Source organism: Loxodonta africana, chromosome 9 (genome assembly GCF_030014295.1).
Source record: "Loxodonta africana isolate mLoxAfr1 chromosome 9, mLoxAfr1.hap2, whole genome shotgun sequence".
Taxonomy (NCBI): Eukaryota; Metazoa; Chordata; class Mammalia; order Proboscidea; family Elephantidae; genus Loxodonta; species Loxodonta africana.
In genome coordinates this window covers 45,355,967-45,382,582 of record NC_087350.1, presented here as the reverse complement: position 1 = coordinate 45,382,582, position 26,616 = coordinate 45,355,967, and the positions used below count along the sequence as shown (strand labels likewise).

Genomic DNA, 26,616 nt, shown 5'->3' with positions numbered 1-26,616 from the left:
TTTCAGGGCCCCGAACACTTTCCAAGCCACATTCCTGTTCTCAGGCCGGGCTTGGAGGTCACCTTCTCCCAGGCCGCGGGTAGAGGCCCCCCACCACAACATGCGACAACTGCACAGCGGTGCCCCGCCCCACCCCGGCCTCGGGAGGGCTGGGGCCGAGTCTGTCCGGTTCTCCTCCCAATAAAAACGTGTCGAATGAATGAATTTTACCAGGCAGGGACCTGGCCTCATTCACGTCAGATCTCCCGGGCCCACCCCCGCCCCGCTCCGCCGAGGAGGGCGCTGGAGTACCGAGGATCGGTTCCAGGAGCGGGGTGGCGGGTGGGACCCCCTTCCCCGGGGTGCCGAGAGGACAGGGAAAGTCCCTCTGCAGGCCCTAGCGCCATTCTCGCTGAGGACCCGGCCGGGCGGGTGCGGGGCAGGAGGAGGTGCCGGGCGCTGAGTGGCGGCTCCGGGTCCACCTCCTGGCGCGCCGGTGCGGGCGGGAGGCGGGAGGCGGGAGGCGGGGAGCGCAGGGGCGGCGGCGAGAGGGAGTGCAGCAGCGAGCATGTGCCGCGGCGCCCAGTAACCAGGGACGACCGCGGCAACTAAGCGGCGGGGTCGGCGCCCAGCCCAGCGCAGCTCCGCGCCGCGGCGCCCGGCGAGGGCGGCGGCGGAGGGCACAGGCCTGCGGTGAGGCTGCCTCGGCCCCCACCCCGCGCTGCGCCCAGGGCGCCCGAGGAGCCGCCAGCAGCGTCGCGCCGCGCGGGCACGGCGCAGACAAAGGCGCGGCCCCGGCCCGGCCCAGCCCGGCCCGCCCGGCCGTCCGTCGCCCCGCCCGCGGCCGGACCCGGCCCGCGCCGGCCGAGCCCCTCCCGCTGGGCGCCCCAAAGGGGTCCAGCCTGGGGGGCGGGGGCCGTGGCCGCTGAGGATGGGGAAATCCAACAGCAAGTTGAAGCCTGAAGTTGTGGAGGAGCTGACCAGGAAAACCTACTGTGAGTGTTTGCGCGCCGGGGACCCCAGTCCAGCTTCTACACCCCGCCCCCCGCACCTCCTCTTCTCACTTGCACCCCTCCGCCATCACACTGTCAACCCCAAACCCCTAAACCCTCCTCTGGTCCCCTCTCCATTCCCCTCAACGCCGCAACCCTCCCGCGTCATTTCCTCCACTGCCTCTGACCCGGGCCACTTGGAGTCTCCGGGCCGCGCCCCCAGCCCCACGCCTGGCCCTATTGTTCTAGCCTCGCCCTCCGCCCCCAGCCCGGGACGTGTGCTGACTGTCAGCGTGAGAAAGACCACCCCCAGACCGGGCGGGAGAGCCCCAGCCCACCCGCTGCCCCCTCTCTGCAGAGCTGTCCAAAAAGGCGGGAGGTGTACAAGGGCGGCGGGCGGGGGGCGGGGGCTCGGGGAGGGGGCGCCCGGTTGCAGTGGCTCTGGCCGCGCGGAGCCGACTGGCACGAGCCCCGCTGGGGGGTGATTCATGCATCACGATGCCGCTGCTGCTGCAAGGTTGTCCTGTCGCCCCCTTCCTGGCTCCGAATCGTGTGTGTGGGGCGGGGAGGTGGCGAGATTTGTCAGAGGTTGGGGCGGCGGCTGCCTGGGCGGGGAAGGGTCCTGGATCTCTGTTGGCTGCAGGATTTACAGACTGAATTTTCCTCTGGCTCCGAGCTCACCTCCCCTTTTTCTATCTGTCAAACACCAAAATGGATTTATACAGCTTAGGTGATCTGATCGGTCTGAGCATTTAACCATGGGTCACCCGAAGAAGAGGGTCTGTTAAATTTCTGATGTCTCTAGACCCAAACCAGTGTGCCTCTCTCCACAGCTTGCCCAAGTTCACAACTCTTCGGTCCCCCTGCATCTCCAGTTTCTCCATTCCAGGCTTTCCCTTTCCCTGCTGCCTCTCAGGAGATGCCCCAGTATGCCAGGGGTTAATGGCACTGGGTTCCAGCCACACTGTCTCTGGGGCTGGGACTTGGAGAGAATTATGGCTCCCTAGTTTTTTTTAGTCTAGAAAGGTTTCTGCCTTGGTGTTTGACTTGGGAGGGGGAAGTGCCCCGGGCTTGAAATTCAGAACCTATACCTCAGAAGTTTTGTGGGCCGGTCCGCTCATCATCCCCCCAGAAGCAGCAGATTGACTGCCAGATCCATGCATTGATGGAGGCATGGGAGGCAGCATCTAGTGGTGCATTGCACAACCTCTGCTCACCCCCCTGCCCCCCCCCACAACTCCATTGGTCTTCCAGGCACGTCTGCAGGTCTGTCCAAGCCCATGCTTCATCTTCATGCCTCTCACCCCATGTGCTTGGAACTAAAGGGGCTTTCCTGAGTGGGCTTGTCTACTATACTGGCCTTTCTCCAGTGGAATTCTGCAGCTAGGAGCTCACATCCCAGTAGCTGCTCCACGAAGGGGTGAAGCTCCGAAGACCAGAGACTCCATCCTTGGCTGCTCTCACTCTCTTTCCAAGGTGGGTGGGTGGCCCTTTCCAGTCTGGCTGCTATTTTGTGACACATACTACATCTATCTTCAGGCTCAGATCAGGTGTGGCCCACAGCTGTCAGCAGGCAGGCTGAAGGTGAGACTTCCTGGCCACAGAGGGCACCGTAGGCTTTGCTGAGAGTTGTGGGCCATGGGCTGTACCAGGCATGTCCACTGTGGTAAGAAGCAGGGGAACCCAGTGCCATTAACCCTTGGCATACTGGGGCATCTCCTGAGAGGCTGTGGGGAAAAGGAAAGCCTGGAATGGAGAATGAGCCCAGGGAAGCCAGACTTCCTGCTTATTGAGCTCTGAGCTCTTTGCTTGTGTTATCACATCTAATCCTCACCATAGCCCTACGCATGGTGGATACTGTGACCATCCTCATTTACAGATGAGGCAACTAAGGCTCAGAGAGGCAAAGTGACATGCTCAAGATTTCATGGCCAGTCACAAGGTGGCATCAGGACTTGGACTCAGACCTCTCTGGCTCCAAAGCTCTGCTCAGAGCTCACGCTGAGAATAAGGAGGGGCTTTTCTGTATGTCAGTTTCTGATTTCTGCTGTAGGCCCATGAAGGTGGATTCTGGATAGAAAGGGGCAGGGGCAGTCATTTTATCCATCCCCCTTTCCCAGGGCAGATCTGTCAACTTCAAAAGAAGTTGAGTCAACAAGGTTTTGTTAGAATCGGGCTGTGTGGTGCTGTGCTGGGCTATTTTTAAAAGCCATTGGAGACATGGAACAGTTTGGAAGGAGGAGAGAATTCGTTTGGGTACTTTTCCTCTGTAGAAGCCCTTATTAGGGTTGGCCTGGTGGTGGAGGTGTGGGTTCACGTGTCTCCTCTCAGTCTCCCTAGTTGATGTAGGATCCCTCAGGGCAGGGCCTTGTCTGTTTGCTTAACAGCTGTATTCTCCCTGAGCTAGCACTTAGTAGGTCCACAGATATTTGTTGAATGAAAAGACCTCCAACAGGAAAAGAAGAGAAAGCTTCCAGCTTGATTCTAAGACCCCCAGATGGGCTTCCTTCTGATGGAGTACAAAGTTATCTGCTCTTTGTTCCGGGGAATTCTGGGTACAGGATTAAAAGAGGAACCACTTAGGAAGGACTCTCAAATGTCAGAATCTCCTGGAAAACTTGTTAAATATGAAGATGCCTGGATCCCCCTCCCAGAGTTGAGGTTCTTTAGGTCTGGGCCGGGGCCCAGGAATCTGTATCCTTGCCCAGTGTTTGTTGTACAGCTCATGGTTCTGGGAAGCCCAGGTGAATAACCACAATTGTTGGAGGGTCCTGCTGTAAGCATTCCCTGGTGTCCCAGTCTACCTTGTGTACAGCTGGCTACAACTCTGAGGGGACCTGGAGGGGAGCCCCAGATGCTCACGCCTGAATCGATGCTGGGTACTATCCTTGGTAGTGATTCTCTGGTGGTTTGTGTGTGTGTGAGGAAGCAGGGGAAGGCCTAAAAGTTGCAGCCATGTGGCCCTTGCCAGCCACACCTGGATTCAGCCCAGCTAAAACTATCTTTCAGGCTTAATACTCCAGAGCAGATTTTTTTCCTCCTCTGCAGAAAAGGTTTTTTAAAAATCATCAGTGCCCTGTAACCTAAACGTCACCCTTCCTGACACAGTTCATGTCCAGGAGCAGCAGGAGGTCATTGAGGGGTGGAGGTGGCCCAGTTGAGCCAGAACTTACAGAGTAATGGTCAATGTCCCCAGCAACCTGGCTTCTTTGATATCTGGCACACTTTCTTCCAGCTTGTTGTTGAGGCTGGTGGCATGCCTGTGCCTAGGCTGTGGGGAGACCATTTAAGAGGCTGGTCACCTTATCTAACAGAGCCTCAGTTTCCTCATCTGCGAAGTGGGTGTAATCATGGCACCTGAGTTGGAAGGGATGTGAGAAGCCAACATGATAATTTGCATATAGCATTGGGCCTAGCGTGTGGAAAGCAATCAGTAAATGTTAGTGATTGTTATTAATATGGTTGTTTTGACCACCCAATTTAGCACCATCTTGAACTGGTCTTAAATATCTCTTGTGGACAAATTTCACCTCCTCAGAGAGGAATCTCCTAGTCCTGATCTTTGTGCCAGGGCCAGAGTAGGTATACCAAAAAAAAACCAAACCCAGTGCCGTTGAGTTGATTCCGACTCATAGCGACCCTATAGGACAGAGTAGAATTGCCCCATAGAGTTTCCAAGGAGCACCTGGCGAATTCGAACTGCTGACCCTTTGGTTAGCAGCTGTAGCACTTAACCACTATGCCACCAGGGTTTCCACAGTAGGTATAGAAATGTTAAATCTTTGATTGGTTTGATTGGTTCTTGTTTTTACTTGCAGCAGTCTCCCCTGATATCCGCTTGTTAATTTTTAGGCCTCCCTGACCTGCCATTTATTGAGCCCTCACTCTGCCAGGCACAGAGGTAAAACAGTGAACGAGAGAGACATACCTCCTACCTTCAGGTGGAAACCAGCCAGGTTGTCCAAAACACCGAGCTTGTAGGGCTTAATCATTTGTGGTCTGAATTGCATCTGTTTAAAGGCTTCAGGGAGCCATGCCAGGTCCAAGCTAGCCAGCCCCTCTCTCTCCTTATCCTCTACCCATGATGCTTACAGGTACTCCCCAGATACCCTCTGTCCAGCACTCAGGAATGATCGCCTCCTCCTTGTTGCTCTTGGTGAGTCCAGGCTCTGCCCTGACCTTGCTTGCCAACCTTGAATCTCTTCTGCTGTCTTTTCTGATGCCCAGAATGCTGCCCAAGATGCAGCAGGCTTGTGGAGGGAAGGAGTGGATGGATGGAAGGTCTGGGCAGCTGGCAGCTAACGCCTCTGTGACGCAGAGCAGAGAATGGGCCCCTGGCTTGGTGTTGGGGTCTGGGGTTCAGGGATTCTGGGTGTTACCAGCTGGGCTTTTAGATCTCCTTGGCTTTGGCCTGGTTCTGGGGCCCATGGATGTCCCTTCTTGTATGACAAGGAATACTCTCTGACTGTCACTCCTCCCACCCAGCTCTCCTTGACCACACGGGACAAGACATCACCTTAGGGGGTGGCTGTATCTAGCATCCATCTTGGGACAAAGGTGGGAATCAGGGTGGCGGCTACATGAGGGTGTTGGCCCCCAGCTAGGCAAGGGATAAACCGGAGGAAGGGAGGTGACTTCTGTGGTCCCTACACATCCAGTGTGCATGAGGATAAGACGAAAGAGGCTTGCTCCCTGTCTCCGCTGAAGGCCGAACAAAGCAGCAGCAAGAGGAACTGCAGCTAGATTCAGCGTCTGAGTAAGAAATGTCAATTCTTTTATTAGGAAGGAGCTCAGTGTCCTGAAAGAATGGCCTGGGTGCTCACTTTGACTCTGTGACCTTGGACAAGCCATTTAACCTCTCACAGAGCCCAGGCCTTCTTCTCATGCACCAGTTCCAGCTCTTTCTGCTTCCTTGGGCTTCATGTTAAATGTGACCCAGCACCTCCTGTCCCACACCTCCACCCAGACAGTTCTTTCATCTCAAATTCTTGCATCTCACTGTGTCAGGTGAAAGTTCTCCCAGTAGGAGCCTTAGGACTGGACCCAACTTCCTCTACTCCCAAGGCCAGGTCTGAGCCCCTCTGGGGGAGGGTTGAGGCAGTGGGAGATACTGCTGGCCAGGTGGGCCAGGCCCAGATCCTTCCCCTCACCAAGAGCTTTGAAGACCTTGGGAAGGAATTTGGACATTTTCCAAAATCATAGGAGGGAGGGTGGCAGAGACAGATTTGGGTTTGGAAAGATTGTTCTTGGCTACAGTCCAAAGAATAGACTGGAAGAGGGGGTTGGTAATCGAGGCCAGGGATGATCAGAGTGATGAGCTGGTGGTATCAGTGGGGATGGTGCAAAGGACAGATTCCAGATATGTTTAGGAGGAAGAATCAATACAACTTGGTATGTAGATATCATTACTTATAAATTTGGGATTCTGTACTTTTTATTTTCTAACTTTCTTAAACCTAATGATTATAAATGTTTGCCCTACATTGTTAACTACTCTTCATAACATGATTTTTTAATGGCTGCATCATATGAATACAATATATTTTTATTTAACCTGCTGTCATTGGACAATTAGGCTGCTTTTTTTTTTGCCAGTATAAACAGTGCTGTGATGAATACCTTTGCAAAATCTTTGCACACATACCTCTTCTGAAAGACAAATTCCCCAAAATGGTGTTATAGAGTTAAAGGCTGGAGATATTTTTTAAAGGCTTTTGATTAAAAATTGCTAAATTGCTCCACAGAAAGTATGTTCCAATTTACGTTTTCAGTAAAAGTGGGTGAGAGAGTGCCCATTTCCCTGCATGCTTTCCAGCACTGGGTGTTATTGTTTTTCTTAATCATTGCCAAGTTTATGGAGAAGTAAAAAGGTAGCTCACTGTTTCAATCTTCGTTTCTTTGATTGCTATTAAATAGAATCCTAGAATCTTTGAGCTGAAGGAGACTTTGAGGTTATATACTCCAATGCCCTCATTTTACAAACGGGCAAATTAAGTACCAGAGGGGTAAAGTATCTCTCTTAAAGTTACACAGAAAATATGTGTCAGGGACCTAGGACAACTACTGTGCCACAGCATGCTGGCACCACGGTGTGTTGGGGTGAAGGTGAGATTGTCTTGCCTTTTTCGATGAAGTTCCCTCGGAGGTGGTTCATCTCGTCCTAAATATCTCTAGCTCTCTGATAAGAAAAAAAAATTAGTATATGTTAAAATGCATTCTTGTTACTGTCTTTACCAGTGAAATAATTTGCACATCCTGTGTGTGGCCAGTTTACCAAGGTGGAACCCAAACCCAAAACCGTTGCCGTCTAGTCGGTTCCGACTCATAGCGACCCTATAGTACAGAGTAGAACTGCCCCGTATAGTTTCCAGGGAGCGCCTGGTAGATTTGAACTGCTGCCGTTTTGGTTAGCAGCCACAGCACTTAACCACTACGCCATCAGGGTTTCCAAGGTAGAGAACATCATAAATTAACATGCAAAGTTTCTAATTAACTTGAAATCAGAGTGATTCCTGGCTGAGGGCAGGATAGCAGAGTACTGAGAGTGTGGAGTCTGCCAGGCCTGGGGTCTGAGGCCAGCTCTGCTGTTTTCTGGCTGTGTGACCCTGACAAGTCCCTTACCTCTGAAACTCTGGGTGTCTGGAATGTGAGATGAGGGTGGACAGTATTTCCCACAGGTTGGTGTTTGGCCTGCGTCGTGGCACAGGGACTGACACATAGTAAGTGCTTAGTAAATGTTCTCCCAGGAAGGATGCTGCTCCAACATTGTCAGGGGATAGTGGTTCATGGCTACTCCCCTGAGTGGTCACGGAATGAGTGGTCACAGGCCCTCAGCTCGATTGGGAGTGCGATGGCGAGTATGGACAGCCTCTGCATTTGGCCTGGTGGGTTGCTGGCTGGATTGCTCTGCATTGGGCTCCTGGCTCACCAAGTTGGGGAGGGAAAGCCGGCTCTGGAATGCTGGGGTTTAGGATCCTGCGTGGACATGGGGTTGGAGAACTAGAGAGCAGCCTGCCTCGGCTTTAGTCCCAGAACCATTCCAGCTTGGATGGTGACTTTGGAGTCACTAGTTAGTCCTTTCTGGGACTCAGTTTCCCTTTCTCTCCAACATGTAGATTGCTCCATGGGGACATACACCGCGGTACACGAGGTCCAGGGAGAGAGTGTGCTCGGACCCTGCTGTCTGATGGGCCGGTCTTGGCCTCGGCCTCAGGCATGTCTCGCAGCTGCCTGATGCCTCAGTTTCCTCCTCATCTATGAGTTGAGGATAACAATCCTACAACACAGGGTTATTGTTGTCTTAGTTATGGTAGGTGTTATAATAGAAATACCACAAAGGGGTGGGTTGAACAAACAGAAATTTATTTTCTCTCAGTTTAGGAAGTTAGAAGTCTGAATTCTTGGTGCAGGCTCTAGGGGAAGGCATTCTCTCTTTGTCAGGTCTAGGGGAAATTCCTTGTCTCTTCTCAGTTTCTGTTTCTTTGTTCCTTGGTGATCTTCATGTAGCACGGCATCTGTCTTCCCCCATCTCTGCTTGCTTTTCTGTGCCTAATCTGCTCATTTTATATCAAAGAGGTAATTGGTTTAAGATACACCCAACGCTGATAATGGCCTCATTCACATTACAAAGAAACCTTTATTCCCAAATGAGATTATATCTACAAGTTTACCTGTTTCTGACTCATAGGGACCCCATATGACAGAGTAGAACTGCCCCATAGGGTTCCCAAGGAGCTGCTGGTGGATTCGAACTGCCATCCTTTTGGCTAGCCGCTGAACTCTTAACCACTGTGCCACTAGGGCACCATCCACAAGTATAGGGGTTAGGATTTACAACACATATTTTTGGGGGACACAATTCAATCCATAACAGTTGTATTTGAGATTAAAACTAATAGACACTGAAGTAGTAGCTTATTTTGGGTGCTCCCCTTAGCTTACCAATAGTGATGGCGAATCCGAAAGCAACGGCGGGTAATGGTCAGAGCTGTCACTGAAGCAGCACCTGGTATTAAGCCTGTCCCATGTGATCCAGGCCTGTGCTCAGTGTTCATATGTTTCTGTCACCAATTCCTCCCAGGAGCTCTACGCGATCCTGTTTTACAGATGAGAAAACTGAGGCTCAGAGGGGATGACAGAGCTGGCCCAAGGCCTCACAGAGCTGTGGTTTGCCTGCCCTGTGTGCCCCTGGAGCTCACACCTTTTTTTTTTTTTTTGTGGTGAAATATATGTCACATAAAACTTGTCACTTTAACCTTTTTTGTTTGCAATTCAGTGGCATTAATTACGTTCAAATGTTGTGCAACCGTTACCACTATTTCCAAAACTTTTTCATCCCTCTTAACAAAAGCTCTGTATCTTTTAAGCAAAAGCTCTTCCTTTCTCCCTCTCCAACCCCTAGTAACCATCAATCTGCTTTCTGTGTCTATGCGTTTGCTTCTTCTGGGTGTTTCGTATAAACAGGGTCATACAATGTTTGTCTTTTGTGTCTGACTTCACTCAGCACAATGTTTTCAAGGTTCATCCATTACTACATTTCTCCTCATGGCTGAATAATATTCCGTTGTAGTGGGTATCCCATTTTGTTTATCCATGTATCTGTTGACGGACATTTGGGGAAGCCTGAACTCTTAATGCCTGGGCCATGGTGAGGGGCCCTGTGCATGTGGGGAGCACTGGGAAGCTGCGGAGGAGGTGTGCGGCTGAGTGTGTGAGAGTTGGTGCCTGGGTGGTGTGGGCGTGCAGGTGGGTGGGTGGTGCTGATCACATGTGCATACCCTGATTCACGTGTGCACGCTCCCAGTAAGAGTGACAGGGTCATGGCGTGGGTCAGGAGTGGGCGAGCAAGTGTGTGTGTGTGTGTGTGTGAGTGTGCATGTGTGCATGTTGGTGTGTGTGAGGGCAGCTCTGTGCAGGTTGTGAGTGAATGTGCGTGGGGGGGCCACCTGGGAGGAAGGCACAGACAGGCCAGGAACCTGCATCAGAAGCTGGAAGCTCAGCTGTGGGCCTTGGGACCAGGAGGATTTGGGCCGACTCCCTGACACTGAGGATATAGCCACCGCTTTTTGTCCCTTTCTGCCCTGGCCATGGTGGTCCCTGGAGCACAGCTGCCCTCGAATGGTGGCAGGGTGGGAGTGGTGTCACTGGGAGGAATAACAGTAATGACAACCCTCCTTTACCTTTTTGCCAGGACAGGTATTAGGTGCTCACAGTCTCGCCGCAGCCCTGGGAGGTAGAGATTATTATGCTCATTTTACAGATGATGAAAAAGAGGCCCAGGCAAGTTCAGGGACATGCCAAGGCCTTGAAGCAGGTCAGGAGCAAACTTGGGGCTCAGGCTCACATCTCTGTGCTGCCAAAGCCATGCTTCTCCCTGCCGTGCTGCCCACCTCCCAGGCCCGGCACGAGCCTTGCAACCCTTAGAGCTGTCTGTGGAGGGTAGTGAGCGGCCCCTCGCTGGAGGAGCTTGAGCAGCTGCTGGAGCATCCAATGCTGGCCAGGGCTGGGTACGAGGTCGGGTGGTAGGGAGGGTCCTTCCAGCTGTAAACGCATGGCCCTACTGGTGCCAGTTGTTCTCACTCCTCCGGGAGATGTGGGGTGGTCTCAGCGGCTTCCACTTGGGAGGAGGCAGAGCTGAGGCCTTGCTGGAAGGCTGCAGAGGGAGACCATGTTTGGAGAAGTCAGGGGAGCAGTGATAGGATGTCCAGCGGGCAGTGCCCCCACCCCTGGCCTCCGAGGCTCTCTCAGCCTCTGCTTCATCCCAGTGGAGAAGTGGCTGCTGACCATGTGCCTGGTGCTGCGTTGGCACCAACCCTGCTCTCAGGGAGCCTGCAGGCTGGAGCTGGGAATCAGGATGCAACAGGGGCTGTGGAAAGGCAGCTCAGCCCAAGAAGGAGGCGGCATAGACTGGTCGGGGTGTCCCCAAGAGCATGCCTCTGGCTGTCCTGCCCTGACCAGTGGCTGAGATGGCACAGGGGCCTCAGAAATTATCTGTTGAGTGATGGGTGCAATGTGGGACTTGGGGGTACAGTGATAGAGGGACCATAGCAGCACCCTGGGTCCCCTCTGGGTCTGGAGATCCCGTAGCAGCACCCTGGGTCCCCTCTGGGTCTGGAGGTTCTGTAGCAGCACCCTGGGCCCCTCTGGGTCTGGAGGGCCCATGGCAGCACCAGGGATCTCCTTTGTGCTGGGGGTTCCCGTAGCAGTACCCTGGGGACCCTCTGCATCTGGAAATCCCATAGCAGCACCCCAGATGACTGTAAGCTCCTTGAGGATTTGCCCTGTCTGGTGGTCTTTGGCCTCCAGCGCAGTGTCCAGACCTGAGCCATGCATGGATGCTGCTTCTGGATAACACTTTGAGCTTCCAAAGTGCTTTTCCATCTGTTGCTCTGGTTTGTCTCCTCCCATAGACCTGAGGTAGGACCTACCTGTGACGCTGACAGGTAACCTGATGGGGCAAAGGTGGAGGGTGGGTGGGAAGGGTAGGGGTGTATGGGGATGGATTAAGGGGTGGGGGAAGACTGGCAGGGATTAGGAGTCTAAGATCCTGGTTTCAGGCACAACTTGCTGCGGTGTTTGGCTGCCCTTCTCTGGGTCTCAGTTCCTATCTGTCCTACTCTCTGTGAGCCGGAATGTCACCTTTTCTTAGCCCCGGGGTGTCCTGACAGTGCTGCCTAGGAGGAGGTGCTCCCAGCCAAGGGAGCCTGGGTGGGGGTGCTCAGGAAGAGGTGCAGGGCTGCCGCTGGCTTTGACTCTCCTGGTCTCATCAAGGGCCCCCAACCGTGCTCAGGATTCCAGCCCTGGCAGGGAAGGAGGAGGGAGAGCGGAGGAATGTGGCTTCGGGGAATGTTTAACCAAAGGTAGAAATAGCACTCTGCTTTTTTATTTCAGGCCTGGATTTTCAGGAGGGAAGTGGGCTCAGAGTGCCTTGCTCTCCTTTGGTCTAGCCTCAGGGCCACGGCCATCCTGGCTTCCTACAGCTCTGGCCCTCTGGAGCCAGAAAGTGGCCTTTTTGTTTTGTTTTGTTTTACCAAAATCTACTGTGGCAAACAGAAACGGCCCCGGATTTGGAGGCAGACAGAGCTGGGTTTAAATCCCTGGTTCTCTGCTTCCCAGCCCTGTGACAACTTCCTGCTCTGAGCAGCTGCTTTCTCTTGTATGGAATGTGGAGTGGGGGTGGGGACCTTGAGCTGAGATGGCCCTCTGGTAGCGTGGTGTCAGAGGCTCCTGCTCAGGGGCCAGCCACGCCAGGGTTCAAATCCTAGCTCCTCTCATGAGCTGTGGGACCTCAGCCAAGCCCTTTCCCGTCGAACCTCCTTATTTCATCTATAAAATGGGCAGGTGGTGATCAGCCTGCCTCCCAGGATTGTGGACAGAATTAGTGTGGAAGTAGCAGTGAAAAGAGATGGGCATGTCCCAGGCTTTTTTTTTTTTTTTACTGTTGTAAAAATACATATAACACATATGCCAATTCAACATTTTTTAGGAGTTCAATTTAGTGGTATCAGTGACATTAATCATGTTGTGCACCCATCACCCTGCCCCAGGCTCTTGAATCCCTCCTGCCTTCAGAGCCCTAGTGGGCTCACATGTAAAACGGGAAGTCGGTGCCTTGTGCAGGTTTGGCAGGAGACAGAATGAGTGCTCTGTGCACCGGGCTTAGGGGCAGCTTTCCATCTGACCTTTCGGTTCGCCTTCTCCCACTGACCCCGGGCAGGACTCATCTAGCCCCCACTCAGCTTTCACTAAAGCCCAGTGGCCACTTCCCGGGAAGGGCTGGGGGTGTGTGTCCCTGGGCCCCGCCAGGGGAGCTCCCTGCAGTCCTCCTCAGACCCACAGCGAGCAACAGCGTTTAACTCTCCCTTTTTTTTTCCCCCCATTTGGCCCCGAGTGCCTCGAGAATGGGGACCATGTCTCCTTGTGGGGTTCACTGCTGTATCACTGGCTTCTAGAACAGAGCCTGGCACATGGTAGGGGCTGAGGAAATATTTGTTGGTATGAATGAAAAAGACAAAATACAAAAGGAATAAATAAATGAATAAACTAACAAATGAAGTTTCTTCTCATCCATCTTGGGTGTCACTTGCTCTTTCTTCCCGCCTGCGTCCTGGGCTGGGCAATGAAGTACGGGTGGTCTCCTGTCTGGGGGTTGACCCTGAGAGGTCAGGGCTGGGAGGCTGGGCCTCAGCAGGCCAGGCCCCTCTCACTCTTCCAAGGCTGGGGCTGGGGCCACCAGGAAGGGTCCAAGACACCTGCCAGCCAGCAAGGCCCCTCCTTTCAGGCTCCACCTGCTCCTGCCTCTCTGTAGGAACCAAAAGATTCCTGTTCAAAGGCAGGAGATGGGGCTATTTTTGGCACTGTGGGGGGAAAAGCGAATGCTTTCCTTCTGTTCAAAAATATATGGGGTGTGTATCGGGCAAGCACGGAGCTCGCCAGAACTCAAAGCGTAAGCTTGCTAATCTCCTGCCCCTCAGCCCCTGTGCCCCGCCACCCCCTCCAGCCCCACCAGGTGTGGTTCAGCAGCCCACGCCACCACGCCAGGCGATGATTATATCCAGACTGCCTGTAACAAGCAAGCGGAACATGATCTTAATTAAAACTAACGACAGCCGTCAAAATAAACGAAAGGAACCTGCCTAGCTACCCTTGCCTCAATTCTCGTTGCCTCTGCTTCGGCTCCGTAGAGCCGGGGGCAGCCATGTGAAGTGTCCCTTTTGTACCCACCCAGCTGTGGGAGAAGAAGGACCTGTGTAAGGCCAGTCTGGCCAAGCGGGGCCCCCAGTCCATCTTACCACCCTTCACTCCCTCATTCAAAAGCCTTTATGGAACAGCTGCCTCATGCTGTGGGTGGTGGGGGCACTGGGCAAGTGGGGTGGCTGGATTTCTGGCCCTCCTGGCATTCACAGTTTGGTGGGAGAAGCAGATGTCCTACCAGAATGATCATCAAGACAGGGGATTGCAAGATGCTTTGGGAGTACACAGCAGAAGCTGACCTGATCTAGGGTAGGCCCCATAGGGCTTTCTAGAGGAAGTGGTATTTCAGTTGCGTCCTGAGGGTAGGGTTGCCAGACATGCTTATATTAAAAAACGATTGGTTGTCTATCTGAAATTCAAATTTAACTGGGTGTCCTGCATCTTTATTTGCTAAATTTGACAGCCCTGTCTGAGGGAGAAGTAGGAGTGAGAAGGCACAAAGAAGCTTGTGGGGGTTTGGGAGGGGGGGCTCTGAGGGTGTTCCAGGCAGAAGGAACAGCAAGTTCCAGGACGAGAGCATCAGAGTGTGGCAACTCGGAGGACCTGGAAAATGTGTGGTGGCCTAAGTGTAGAAGGGCCCGTGGGATAGGAGGGGAGGCCAGGCAGTATTTCAAGAGTAGGGAGTATTAGGAAGTGGGTGAGTACTGGAAGCTGAGCATCCAGCTGAGTGGGCCTGGAGGTGAGATTAATGACTAGAAACAGATCAGATTCAAATCGTGTTTCCACGTGGCCCTGGGAAAGTCCTTTCCTACTGAGCCTCAGTTTTCTTATTTTCAAAGTGGGGTCTTTGCAGTCCCTACTTCAGGAGGTACGTGAAGTGGGCTAACTCCTCAGAGTGGTAAGCCGATACGGCAGGGCAGGCCAGGACTGGGGGCCTCACTTGGAGGGGGTGGTACTGCTGGGGGCTGGTCTTGGGACATAGGTGAGCAATGGGAGGCCCCAGTGTGGCAGAGGGAGGAACCAACAGGCATCGTGGTCAAGGTCACAGTTTGGCCTCTGGAGGTTCTAGCCAGGATGATGGGTGTGCGACGGTGCCTCATTGCACCCCATTACTGTTTGAAGTCCCTGGCAGTACCCCACCCTCCTGCCACGCCAGCGCCAGGGTCCTCCTGCTTCCTAAGGAAGACCAAGTACTATGACAAGGACCATAATGAGTCACTTCTGTGCCTCCTCTGCTGAGGGCAGGTCAGGGCCTGCGCCTCCACCCTTGACTCTTAAAGGGCCGGAGCTGGAACTGCTGCCTGCTGCTGGCCCTGGGGCCACCCTCTGTAGTCCCAGTTGTGCCTTTACCTGGGCAGGAACCCTGCAATTCAAGCCCTAGAATCCTCCTGGGCCCCTGCTGGAGTCGTTCAACCCCAATGCACTTAGGGACGGGAATCTCAGCTCAGCATTCTGCGGCCGATTGGTCTCAGGAATGATCTGCCAAATCCTGAGTGGCAGGGAGGTGACACCATGACTGCCTGGTCCCCATGCAACCAGAGGCACAGGGATTGGGGAGTTGGTGCCTGGCCCACTCCCAGCTACAGCTCCTCATGTCTCTGTCTTTATCAGTGTTTTCTCTCCCCATGTGGGTTTCTTTGTTCACTTCTCTGCTCTGCTCTGTCTTGGGGGTTCCTCAGTGCCCCTACCCCTGCTCCTCTTCTGAGGTTTCTTTGCTCTACGGGTTGTGACATTAGATAGAGACTCTGACTGATCTGGTTTCTGCCTGAGCTGTGATGGAAACCAGGCAAGCATCTCCTACCCTCTCCTGGGCTAGGGGAGGGGACTGTGGGGGGAAGGGGCTGAGCTAGGAGGTGGGGGAAAGGCAGATGTCACATGCTCCGGGATGGGTGTGCAGGAGGGAGGCCGCCTGCTGCCCATGGCTCCCTGGTAGATTCCGCAACACCCTCCTGTGTGCCCACATCATCAGCACTGGCATCCTGCCTTGTCTTTGGGTGCACCTTTATTAACACTAACAGTCGTCAACATTTTTGGCCACTGGCTGTGCTTCTGCCAGGACCAGGATTCCTCTGGCTGGTGCATGCTCTGTATTGTCTCTGAGCTTTGGACGCGTAGCTCCCTCTTCCTGGAAAATGCTCTCCCTTGCTCTTTGCCTGGCTAAGACTTGCTTGTCCTTATGTATCACTAGAAGTGCCCTTTCCTCCAGGAAGCACTTCCTCTCCCCCTAGACTAGATTGGGTTCCTGCTTTATATTCTCATCACACCCTGACCTTTCCCTTCTTTTTTTAATTTTCCTTTCTTATCACAACAGATGGAAACCCTGGTGGCGTAGTTGTTAAGTGCTACAGCTGCTAACCAAAAGGTCAGCAGTTCAAATCTACCATGCGCTCCTTGGAAACTCTACAGGGAAGTTCCACTCTGCCCTGTAGGGTCGCTATAAGTCAGAATTGACTCGGTGGCAGTGGCTTTTTTTTTTTTTTTAATCACGACAGATAATTGGATAGTTGTTTGCTTAAGGTCCATCTCCCTTATTATATCAAGATGCCCCAGAGGACAGGGACTTGGGTCCAGGTCACTGCCATATTCCTAGAGCCCAGCTCAGGGCTTGACCCATTTAGAGTGCTCAGTAATTAACTGATGAATGACAGGGTGAAAAATCTCATTTGTTCCATCTAACCACCCTATAAGGAAGGTATTGTCACCACCATCATCCCCATTTTATAGATGAGGGAAGTGAGGCTTAGAGAGGTGAGTTCCATTGCCCAAGGTCACACAAGGATAAAAGGATGACTCAATTTAGAAAAAGACCTGTCTTGTTGTTCTGGTGAGTTGCCTCAGTGCCTCCCACAGAACTTGGTAGGTTCTTGGAAAATGCTTGAGAAGTCAAGCTGAACCAAGTCTCTGGGCACCTGTGTTGGCTCTGAAGTGGTTGAGAGGCCCTCCACCAGGAGTCCTGGAGAAAATTCTACACACCAACCTTTCCCCAAGATCTTGAAGGAGGCAGAAAGTGTGATTTACTCCTTCCGGACCCACTATTCTGGAAGATTCAGAGCCTGGCAGTGAAGATGGCTTGAACCATGGGGTGGTTCTTGGGTCCTTATCTTATCCTCTGTGTGTGTATGACAGAGAGAGAAGTCACTGGGGCAAAATCTATTAGCCAGAAATAAGTTTGAGTTTCAGGAAATAAAAGTAGCCATGTCTACCTTCTAAGCTACTCATCCCAAACAAACATAACACATGCATTTTACAAGAACAAAAACGAAATTGAGCTTCTACTATGTGCCAGGTGCAGGGTATATAGCTGCAGTTTAGGCAGACACAGATCCTGCCCTGTGGAGCTCACAGCCATTGGGGGAGGACAAAACGTGGAAAATAGAGGCAATCACAAAGATGAAAACAAAACACAAAACTGCTGATAACATTTTGACCTGAGTTTCTTTCAGTCTTTTCTCTATGTATGTAGCTATGGTAGGTTTTTATCATCTTCAGTTTACTGATGAGGAAGCTGAGACTCAGAGAGGTTAACTGACTTGTGCGGTGTCACACAGCTGGAACATGGTAGAGCTGGGGTTTGAGCCTGTATCAGTGTGATTTGGTCTGGGTCCCTCAGTCAAGCAAATCATAAGGAAATCAGCAGATATCGAGGGCCTTTGCTTCCTACCACCAGCTGCACTTTGCTGGGGAGTCAGAGAAGCAGAAGATTCAGTACCTCTTTGAGAGGTTCAGGAGTCTGACTGGTTGTAAAGGCGCTTAACCCCCAGGATGCATTTGTGTGATGTTTTAATCATTGCATTTTTCCAGCAAGTTCTGGAGTTCCATAGACCCTGGTTCTGGTCCCAGCTCCACTCGCTTTGTTCCTTGGACAACTGGCTTTCCTTCTAAAAGCCTCAGTTACCTTATCTGTAGGATGAGGACAATCTAAGTCCTTGTCTCATAGCATTGTTTGGGCATGAAAGTGCTTAACCCAGAACCGGTGAGCTATACCAAAACCAAACCCATTGCCGTTGAGTCAATTCTGCCTTATAGTGACCCCACAAGACAGAGTAGAACTGCCTCACAGAGTTTCCAAGGAGCCCCTGCTGGATTTGAACTGCTGACCTTTTGGTTAGCAGCAGTACCACTTAACCACTACACACCACAATGCGCTATAAGTGCCTAATAAAATGGCAGCTTTTTTTCCCCCTTATTATTATCATTCCTGGAAGCTACAAGACAAAGTACATCTTCCTGCAATTTTACTTGGGATTTTTTTTGGGGGGGGGGGAACGTTATTTCATTTATATAGAAATTAAGATCAATGTATTTTAAAACTATATTCATTTCCTAGGGCTGCTGTAACAAAGTACTACAAAGTGGGTGACTTAAGAGTTACAGATATTTATTGTCTCACAGTTCTGGAGGCCAGGGTGCTGGCAGAGCCATGCTGTCTGCTCAGGCTCTAGGGTTCAGCTCCTTTTCTCTCTCCCAGCTTCTGGTAGACCCAGGCATTGTTTGGCTTACAGATGCCGCCTAACTCTGCCTCCAACTTCACATGGCTGTTTTCTGTGTCTCTTTGTGCCTATTTTCTTTTTTATTATTGTAAAAATATATGTAACAACATTTGCCAATTAAAGATTTCTCAGGTATACAATTCAGTGATATCAATTACAGTAATCATTATACAAATAACTTCAAATTTAAGAATCAGCATAAAGCCAATTTCTATGAGGCAGAAGTCAAATATATTCCAGCTTTCCATGTTCTCCAAGCTGCTGTACCACTCCATCTCTGACACCGGCCACTCTTCTTCCCCTTGGCACTCTTCCCTCCCCGCCTTTGGGTTTGACAATTAGCTGCAGCATCTCACAGGACTCAGGAACCATACTTACGGTTAAGTGGTTTATTAAGGAACAGGGTACAACTTGGGGTCTGGATCAACAGGCTACAACTCAGGCTTCAGCATCAGGAGGCACCGAGGCAGTCTCCCTTCTTCAGTGCAGGACAGCCGTCTCAGCTCCTCTGGGCCTCCAGAGGACAAGCTTTGCTGCTGGGCCCCTTCCAGGCCTCTTGCTGTCTTCATTGTTACAGCCTTTGACCCGTGTTACTCTTAGGAGATTCCTTGTCTCCTCTCTCTCTGCTTCTTTCATTCCTTCTGCCTTTTCTTGCTGCTTTTCTTCCTGCCTTTTGGTAAATTTGAAGGCATGGCCCTCCCACCAGCCATGAACTGACCAATCCTCTCTTGGTAGGCCACAGATACTTCATTTGCATAGTAAGCTATAGTCATCTCGTTTGCATAGTCTATTGACCAATCCCTGCAAGGTACATACCAATCACTGGGTAGGCTGCAGCCCAGGGCCAGACCAAAATTATCAAAACCAAGTTGTTTACAGCATCACCCAGGGAATGTCAGTCAACCTGGACAAAAATAACAAACCCTTTGGGGTAAGAAAATTAGGGCAAAGGTAACTCCTCAGAGCTTAGGGAAAAACTCTCTCAAATTGTTTTTCCAAAGAACCAAGGCAAAAGAAACTCATTTCACCACAATCATGTTCTGTGTATGTTCTTCTCTTTTATAGGGGCACCACTCATGTAGGATTAGGACCCATTCTACACTGGTAGGAAACCCTGGTGGTGTAGTGGTTAAGAGCTACGTCTGCTAACCAAAAGGTCGGCAGTTTGAATCCACCAGGTGCTCCTTGGAAACTCTATGGGGCAGTTCTACTCTGTCCTATAGGGTCGCTAGAAGTCGGAATTGACTCGACGGCAACACGTTTTTTTTCCACCCATGCTGGTATGACCTCTTGTTAACTGATAACATCTTCAAAGACCCCATTTCAAAAAAGATCACATTCACAAGGGCTTAGGACTTCAGCATGCCATTTTTGGGGGACACAATTCAATCTATAACAATAACTTTATTTTTAGAGTAAACACCAATATATAATGGAGCAGTATTAATACAAGATCTGCAGACATATTTGGGCTAGAACACAAGGTTTTAACTAAGCCTTACTTGTGGTGGCTGCCTGGAACTCTGCTCCCCACCCGCTCCAGGCCAGGGTGAGCACCAGGCCTTGCCTCTCAGCACCTCAGTGGACGGTGCCTTTGGGAAGACCTTAGACTTCTCTACCAACTTGTCATAGCTCCAGGGATGAAGCATGTTCCCCAACTTGTGAACTAGTTGGAGTGGGCATTTTTTCTCTATTTGTCAGATGAGAAATTGAGGCCTGGATTGGGGAAATGAATCGCAAACATTCAAGCCTGATTCTGGTAAATCTAAAAAGTGAGAAGGGCATAGGGTGTCCAGGGGAAACATAGAGCCCAGGGACCTCACTCCAGGGAGGCACCTTGAAGGGGTGCGTTAATGGCAGCTACCTGGGTAGGGGCTGTGTGCCCTGAGGGCAGGGGTTCAAGTCTCATCTGCCCCAGGGCCTGGCACACAGCAGGAACTCAGCGAATGCTTGCCGTGGCTTGGGGGGTTCAATGGAGGACCGCGTCTTGGAGATAACCCTCTCTAGGCTAACGCCCTCTCGGTCCTGTCTTTCGGAGTTGGACAGACCTGGGTTCTGATCTCCATTCCTCCACACTGGCTCTGTGACCTTGGACAAGCACTTTCCTCTCACAGTTTCTTCATCAGTGACATGGGCTAATGGTCCCCACCTCTCAGAACAGGGTCTGTAAATGAGGCTTAGGGAGGCTCCTTCAGGGCCAAGTAGGAAGGGTGATTTGAGTGGTCCTGAGCGGCTCTCACACCTGTGCTCCTGTGAGGGGCCTGGCTCCCCTCCCTGACAGTGGTGCTAAATTTCCCATCTTGATGTCTGCCCTGCCAGGTGTTTCTGTTGCTGCTGCCCCTGAGAGCAATGAGACCCCTGACATTTCATCATAAAACCATGATTCATCTTGCATCGCAACAGCATCATCTCCATGCTGAGTGCCCCATGTGCTAGCCTCGGTGCCCAGCTTGTGACCTGCAACATCTTGTTGACCAAGGGCATGCAGCACCCCACTGGCTGGTGAACCGTGTGTGCAAAGGCCCAAGGTGGAGGGGAGCCCAGCTGCTGGGGACCACAGGAAGGTCAGCCAGGGTGGGGCTCAGGTGGCCTGGAGTCAGATGGCCCCTTTCGCCCAGCTCTGGCCCAAACCTGCCCTTTGGGATCAGGGCCACCATCCACTCCCAATTCCTGAAGGCAGGTCTTATGGGTTTGAAGAGCCCCCCACACCCCGATTGGCTCTTCTGCAGATGAGATACCCCAGGACGGCCCAGTCATCCTCCTCCAGTCCCGCTGCCTCAGCCCCCTCTTATTTGGCAACAAGGCCACCGTGAGGATGTGTAGGGAGAGGTGGGGGGAGGCCTGTGTCCACATGGGGTTCAGGAGCTGGATTCAGGGATTCAGATCTGAGGTCAGAGCCTGGTTCAGCTGAATGACCTTGGGCACGCGGCCCCCCTCCCACTGTGACATGGACACAGCAACAGCCCGTGACCTCATTCATGAGCTTTGGAGGCTCTAATGAAATTACACGCGTGACGTGCTTAGTGCAGGGTAGGCATGGGGTCGGCATTCAATAACAGCAGCAGCAGTAACAGTAGCTCACGGGTCTCGTCACTGTCGGTCTGTGAGTGGCAGTCGCTGATGTCCTTGGTTCTCAGCGGGCGAGTCTGCCCCGGAGGTTGTTGTATGAGAGCAGAGCAGGCAGGGCTGGGCCCATCTTTCCTGTTGATGGCTGTGTGCCCAAGCCTAGAGCAAGGCCAGCTTCGGCTGGCACTCAGTGAATGTGGGTAGAAGTAGTGAACGCTAAGGAGGCTGGGCTGCCTGCCACACTGTGGTTGGAAGAGGGGGGCTTGGAGCTGGGATAGGAGGGCTGAGTAAGTGTGGGGGGGCAGTGGGAGCTCGGGCTCTGGGGAACCTGCCTCTTCTGGGTCAGAGTGAGGGGCTCCGGCAGCACCTCAGCTCAGCTGGGAGAGCCTGGGAATTCTGGGCGGAGGGCCAGGCCTGCTTTCTGATGGAACCCAGGCTTGGCACTGGGGCCCAGCTTCCCTCCAGCTGGGCATTTATGGAAAACAGGAATGGGGCAGAGTGGCGAGTGGGGGTAGGAGGGCTGTCTCTCTTCTCACCCTAGCAGAGGCATCGAATAATAATCATGACGGCAGTGACTGTAATACTAACCACCATTTGTTAAGCACCTCTGTTATACCAGGCAGATTCACTCCTACCATGTCCTCTCTGATCTTTGAGAAACCCTACTGAGTGGTGTTTTCCAGATGAGGTTCCAAGGTCACACGGTGGATCTGGATTGCCACCCAGGCTGTCTGGCCCAGAACCTGTGCCCTTTGTCTTTCCACACTGCCCCTTGTGTGCACAGGCTGCTACCTAGGCTGCCTTTCTGGGGGATGGGGGGATGCAGTCTGTTGGGGCTCCATCCTTGGGAAATGTCTTGTTCTGGCCCCTCATTTACTTACTGCTTGCAGGCCACTGTGTGGAGTGTTGGAGCTGGGGGGGACCTGCAGATCCGGGGGTCCTTCACTGGATGGGGAAGGGGTGTGGTTAAGGTCATCCACTGGGTCAGAAGCAAAGGGGGCAGCCAGGAGTCCCCTGCCCCTCCCAGGAGGACCAGTGCACATCTATGGGACCTTCTGGAAACTGGCCTGACAGGTGCTGTCTGACTTCAAAGAGGGGTCGTGGTGGTTCTCACTTCAGGGCAGGGGAGTCTGTATTGCAGGACTGGGCTGGTAGGTGGGGGGTAGTTTGGGGCAGGGGGGACTGTGGCACCTGGAAGATTATAGGGTGCAGATGGGTGGAAAACCCCACGAGGCATTTAACCCTCCTTCTTGTTCTCCCCTACCTTCTGCGTGCAGCACTTTACAGTTGGCACAGCTGTGAGCAGGAGGAGTAGGAGCCATTTCCCCCCTTTACAGATAGGGAAACTGAGGCCCAGAGAGGGAAAATGACAAGGTCACACAACAAGGTAGCAGCTGGCTGTTGTTAGGTGTCTTCAAGTCGATTCTGACGCATAGCGAGCCCATGTGACAGCATAGAACTGCCTCATAGGTTTTTCTAGGCTGTAATCTTTACAGAGGCAAATGACCAGGTCTTTCTCCCCCAAAGCCGCTGGGTGGGTTCAGACTGCCAACCTTTCGGTTAGCAGCCGAGCACTTAACCGTTTGTGCCACCAGGCCTCCTTAAGGTAGTGTCAGACCCCTGGAATCCAGGTCCCTCAGGGGAATTGCCCCCTCCTCAGGAGACAGGGTTAGTGGTCCCTAGGGTGGTGGGAGGGGCAGGCCAGGTTGTGGGGTGGGATGTCCCTCCCTCCCCTCTGCCCCACAGCTTGGCTGTTGCTGCTCAGAGAAGAGGAAAAAGAAGAGCATTCCATTCTGAAGGAACAGCATGGAAAAAGCCCTCTGAAGCAGCTACAGAATTTGGAGTTTGGCTTTTCAGGGAACTATGAGCTCTGCTAAGGGGGCAGTGGTGAGGAAGGGCAAGGTTGAGGTTGGAAACACTGTGCTTATGCTGACCTTTGGACTCTAACCTGGGGGACTTTAACAGGACCAAATTAGGGATGTTGACAGCTGCTAGGTGGGGAGTAGAGATAGAGGTGGCGGAGGCTGAGGCAGTGAGTGTGTGTGTGTGTGTGTGTGTGTGTGTGTGTGTGCTGGGGGGACTAGGGTCTACTCAAGGTGGCCAGCATGGGTGGGGCTTGTTTGCAGTTGGTTTGGGGCTTCCTGTTAGGGCAGGAACGGGGGGCATTCACAGGATGGGGGTCTGGGAGGAGGAGGTTTAGTATGGGGAGGAGGTCCCTTTGAGCCATGTGGAGCGTGAGAGGCCTGTGGGCTGTCTGAGAGGAGGGGCCCTGCTGGAGAGAAGCCTGGGAGTCAAGGGCACAGAGGGTGTTGGGGAGAGAATCTGAGGAGCCCAGATTCAGAGGCAAAGAAGGAGAGGCCTGGGGACTGGGGAGGAGCCAGGAAGGAAGGAGGAAACCAGGAGAGGGAGGCCCAGGCAAGCTGCACTTTTGGAAGGAGGGGCGGTCAAGCAGTCAGAGGAGTCAGGACTAAAGGGAGTGTCGCTTTAGTAATGAGGGGTCGCTGGTGGCTAGGCCCAAGTGGCTCCCACGTTCTCTTTTTGTGTTAATTAAGCCTGAGCGGCCCCATTGCTGATGGGGGTGGGTCTGGGGGAGGCATAGAGACTGCTCCACTCAGCCTTTGTTCCTGGAGATGGAAACAGGGCCTGATATAGTCACAGACAGGGATAGCTGACAGGGCCAGTAATGGCTTTTAGTCTGCCCACGATCCCTCTTGCTGCAGCCAGGGCCTCGGGGCCGCCAGCCCCTGCTTTCTGTTCCCACCGTGTTTGAGCTGAGCTTCAGTCAGAAGAGAGGTATTTTGCTTTAGGGAAATCAAAATCAGACTCAACATTTATCCTGGGCTCCTGGGACCGGCTCTTGTGTTCCTTCCTGTCAGACAAGAGCTGTGTGGAGGGGAGGTGGGTGGGGAGCAACCTGAGATGCGCTGCTCTTGGTGCGGGGAGGAGGCTGCTGGCTCTGCAGTGCCCCCACCGGGGCTTTGGAGTATGGGCTTGGTGTCAGTGGACGAGCTCAGGCCACCACCCCACTCTGGGCCCCCAGCTTCTCATGGAGGTAAGCGAGTGAGCTGGAGGAGAGTGGATGCACAGCCCTTCTCTCTCCTCATGGCTCCGTGTCCGGCTCTAAGCTGAGGAATCTTCTATCCACCTCCCAAGAACACCTCCCAATGGCTCTGCCTGGTAGAACTTTATACACCCTTGTGAGTCAGAATCCACTCAGTGGCAATGGGTTTGGTTTTCGTGCAGATGAGGGTTCTGAGGCTCAGAGAGGTTAAGTAGCTTATTTGGAGTAACCTAGCCTATAAGCGTTAAAGACAGAGCGAGGACTAAGAGCCTTCCACTGTTGCAGCCACGTGGAAAGTGTGGCTAGTCCACCTTGAGGATTGCCCAGAGTAGGTTTTAAATCCCGGCTTCCTAATGAGTTTGGGCCCTTCTTGTCTGGAGGCAAGCGTGGGCTGGAAAAAGGCAGCTCATTTTAAAAATTGGCCGAAGCCAGGTGTAATTGTGAAGGTAAATATGTTGTGAGAAACAAGTTTTAGGATGTGTTCCAAACCCAGCCAAGTGGCTTGGGGACAATGGAAGAATCAACAAAGATTTATTCTCTGCCTCTGGTGTGCAGGTCACTGGGCTGGTTTCCCAGGAAGATGCTAGGATGAGCGGGGGAAGCATGTTGTCCTCTGTTTAGCATCCAGCTGGGAAAGTGAGAAAAAAAGTGCTTGTATTGAGCACTTCAGCCCTCGTGGCACAGTGGTTAAGTGCTTGGCTGCTAACCAAAAGGTCGGCAGTTTGAATCCACCAGCTGCTCCGTGGGAGAAAAATGTGGCAGTCTGCTTCTGTAAAGATTGACAGCCTTGGAACCCTATGGGGCAGCTCTACTCTGTCCTGCAGAGGGGGAATGTGAGTTAGAATTGAGTTCGCTCAACGGCAGTGGGTTTGCTTGGTTTGGATTGAGCACTTGCTGGCCAATAGACTTTTTGCCAGGCACATTAAGTGAACCTTCTTGGTAAAATCTCCTAACAGCTCTGTGAGATAGAAGCTACTATTTGTCCCATTTTACAGATGAGCAAACCAAGGCTTAGAGATGTGGAGTTATTTTCCTGAGGCCACATAATCAGAAGGATCAGAGAATCTGGCCTAGAGTACTGGCCAGCTGACCCCAGAGCCCTTTCTCTGGACCACTCTGCTTTGCCACTGCCCTTCCCTCTGCCCCGTCCAGGTCAGACAGAGCCCCCTCTGTCCTTCTGACCTGGATCCTATGGGAAGACAGATTAAATGTAAAGCAGTGATTCCTACATGTGAGGGGACATGGCAGGGTCAGAAGGGTGTCCCAGAAAGGGGACATCTCAACTGGGACTTGAAAGATGAATAGGGGTAAGCCAGGTGAAAGAGGCAGAGGGGATAGCAGGCACAAAGGCCTGAGGGCAGCAACAGAGGAGATTGAAGGGGTGTGTATTCGTTTTCTGGGGCTGCTGTAACCAAGTACCACAAGCTGGTTGGTGTAAAACGACAGGAATGTATTATCTCCCTGTTCTGGAGGCCAGAAGTCTGAGATGAAGTTGTCAGCAGGGCCATTTTCTCTGAAGCTCTTTCTTGCCTCTTCCTGGCTTCTGGTGGTTCCTGGTAGTCTTAGGTGCTCTTTGGCTTATAGATGTGCCTCTGTGAACATTATCACATTGCTGTCTTCCTTCTGTGTCTGTCTCTGTGTCTCTTCTTTTTTAATAAAGACACCAGTCATATGGATTAAGCAAAACAAAACAAGACAGAAAAACCAAACCCACTGCCTTCTAATTGATTCCTACTCATAGGGACCCTACAGGACAGAGTAGAACTGTTTCATAGAGTTTCCAAGGATGTAAATCTTTGGGGAAGCGGACTGCCACATCTTTCTCTGTCAGAGTGGCTGGTGGGTTTGAACCACCAGCCTTTCAGTTAGCAGCTGTGCGCCTTAACCGCTAAGCCACTAGGGCTCCGTATTGGATTAGGACCCATCCTATTCCATTACGACCTCAGGTTAACTAATAGCATTTTCAAAAATTCTATTTCCAAACAAGGTCACATTCATAGGTGTCAGAGGTTAGGACTTCAACATATCTTTTTGGGGAATACAATCCAACCCATAAGAGGGGTCACCAGGTTGGGGTGTGGGCAGGGGCCCCAAGGGTCTGGTTGCACCACTGAGATCGGCCTTCAACCCTGGCGGGGCCCTGGGCTCTGAATCCTGAGCCTAGAAGCTTTGGGAGAACAGGAGGATGGGACCCAGCTGGGAAGCCCGAGCCCAGGAATGTTACTTTGGTATTTGGGCTGAGGGTACAGGCAGAGGGAAGCTGGACCCAGTAATTTTCCCCAGCCCCTTACGCTTTTCCGGTGCCTGTGGTGGTCAGAGCTGCTGGGAGATTGTC

General features: G+C 52.4%; 1 protein-coding gene across 1 annotated transcript in view; it reads left to right on the top strand.

Moving 5' to 3' along the window:
• Nucleotides 1–844: 844 nt before the first annotated feature.
• Nucleotides 845–26,616, top strand: part of NCS1 (neuronal calcium sensor 1) — a 55,591-nt gene continuing 29,819 nt past the window's right edge. Inside the window, exon 1 of the mRNA XM_003407582.3 lies at nucleotides 845–974. Coding sequence (XP_003407630.1) covers nucleotides 911–974 — 64 coding nt within the window. The 5' untranslated portion in view covers nucleotides 845–910. The remainder of the gene's footprint in view (nucleotides 975–26,616) is intronic.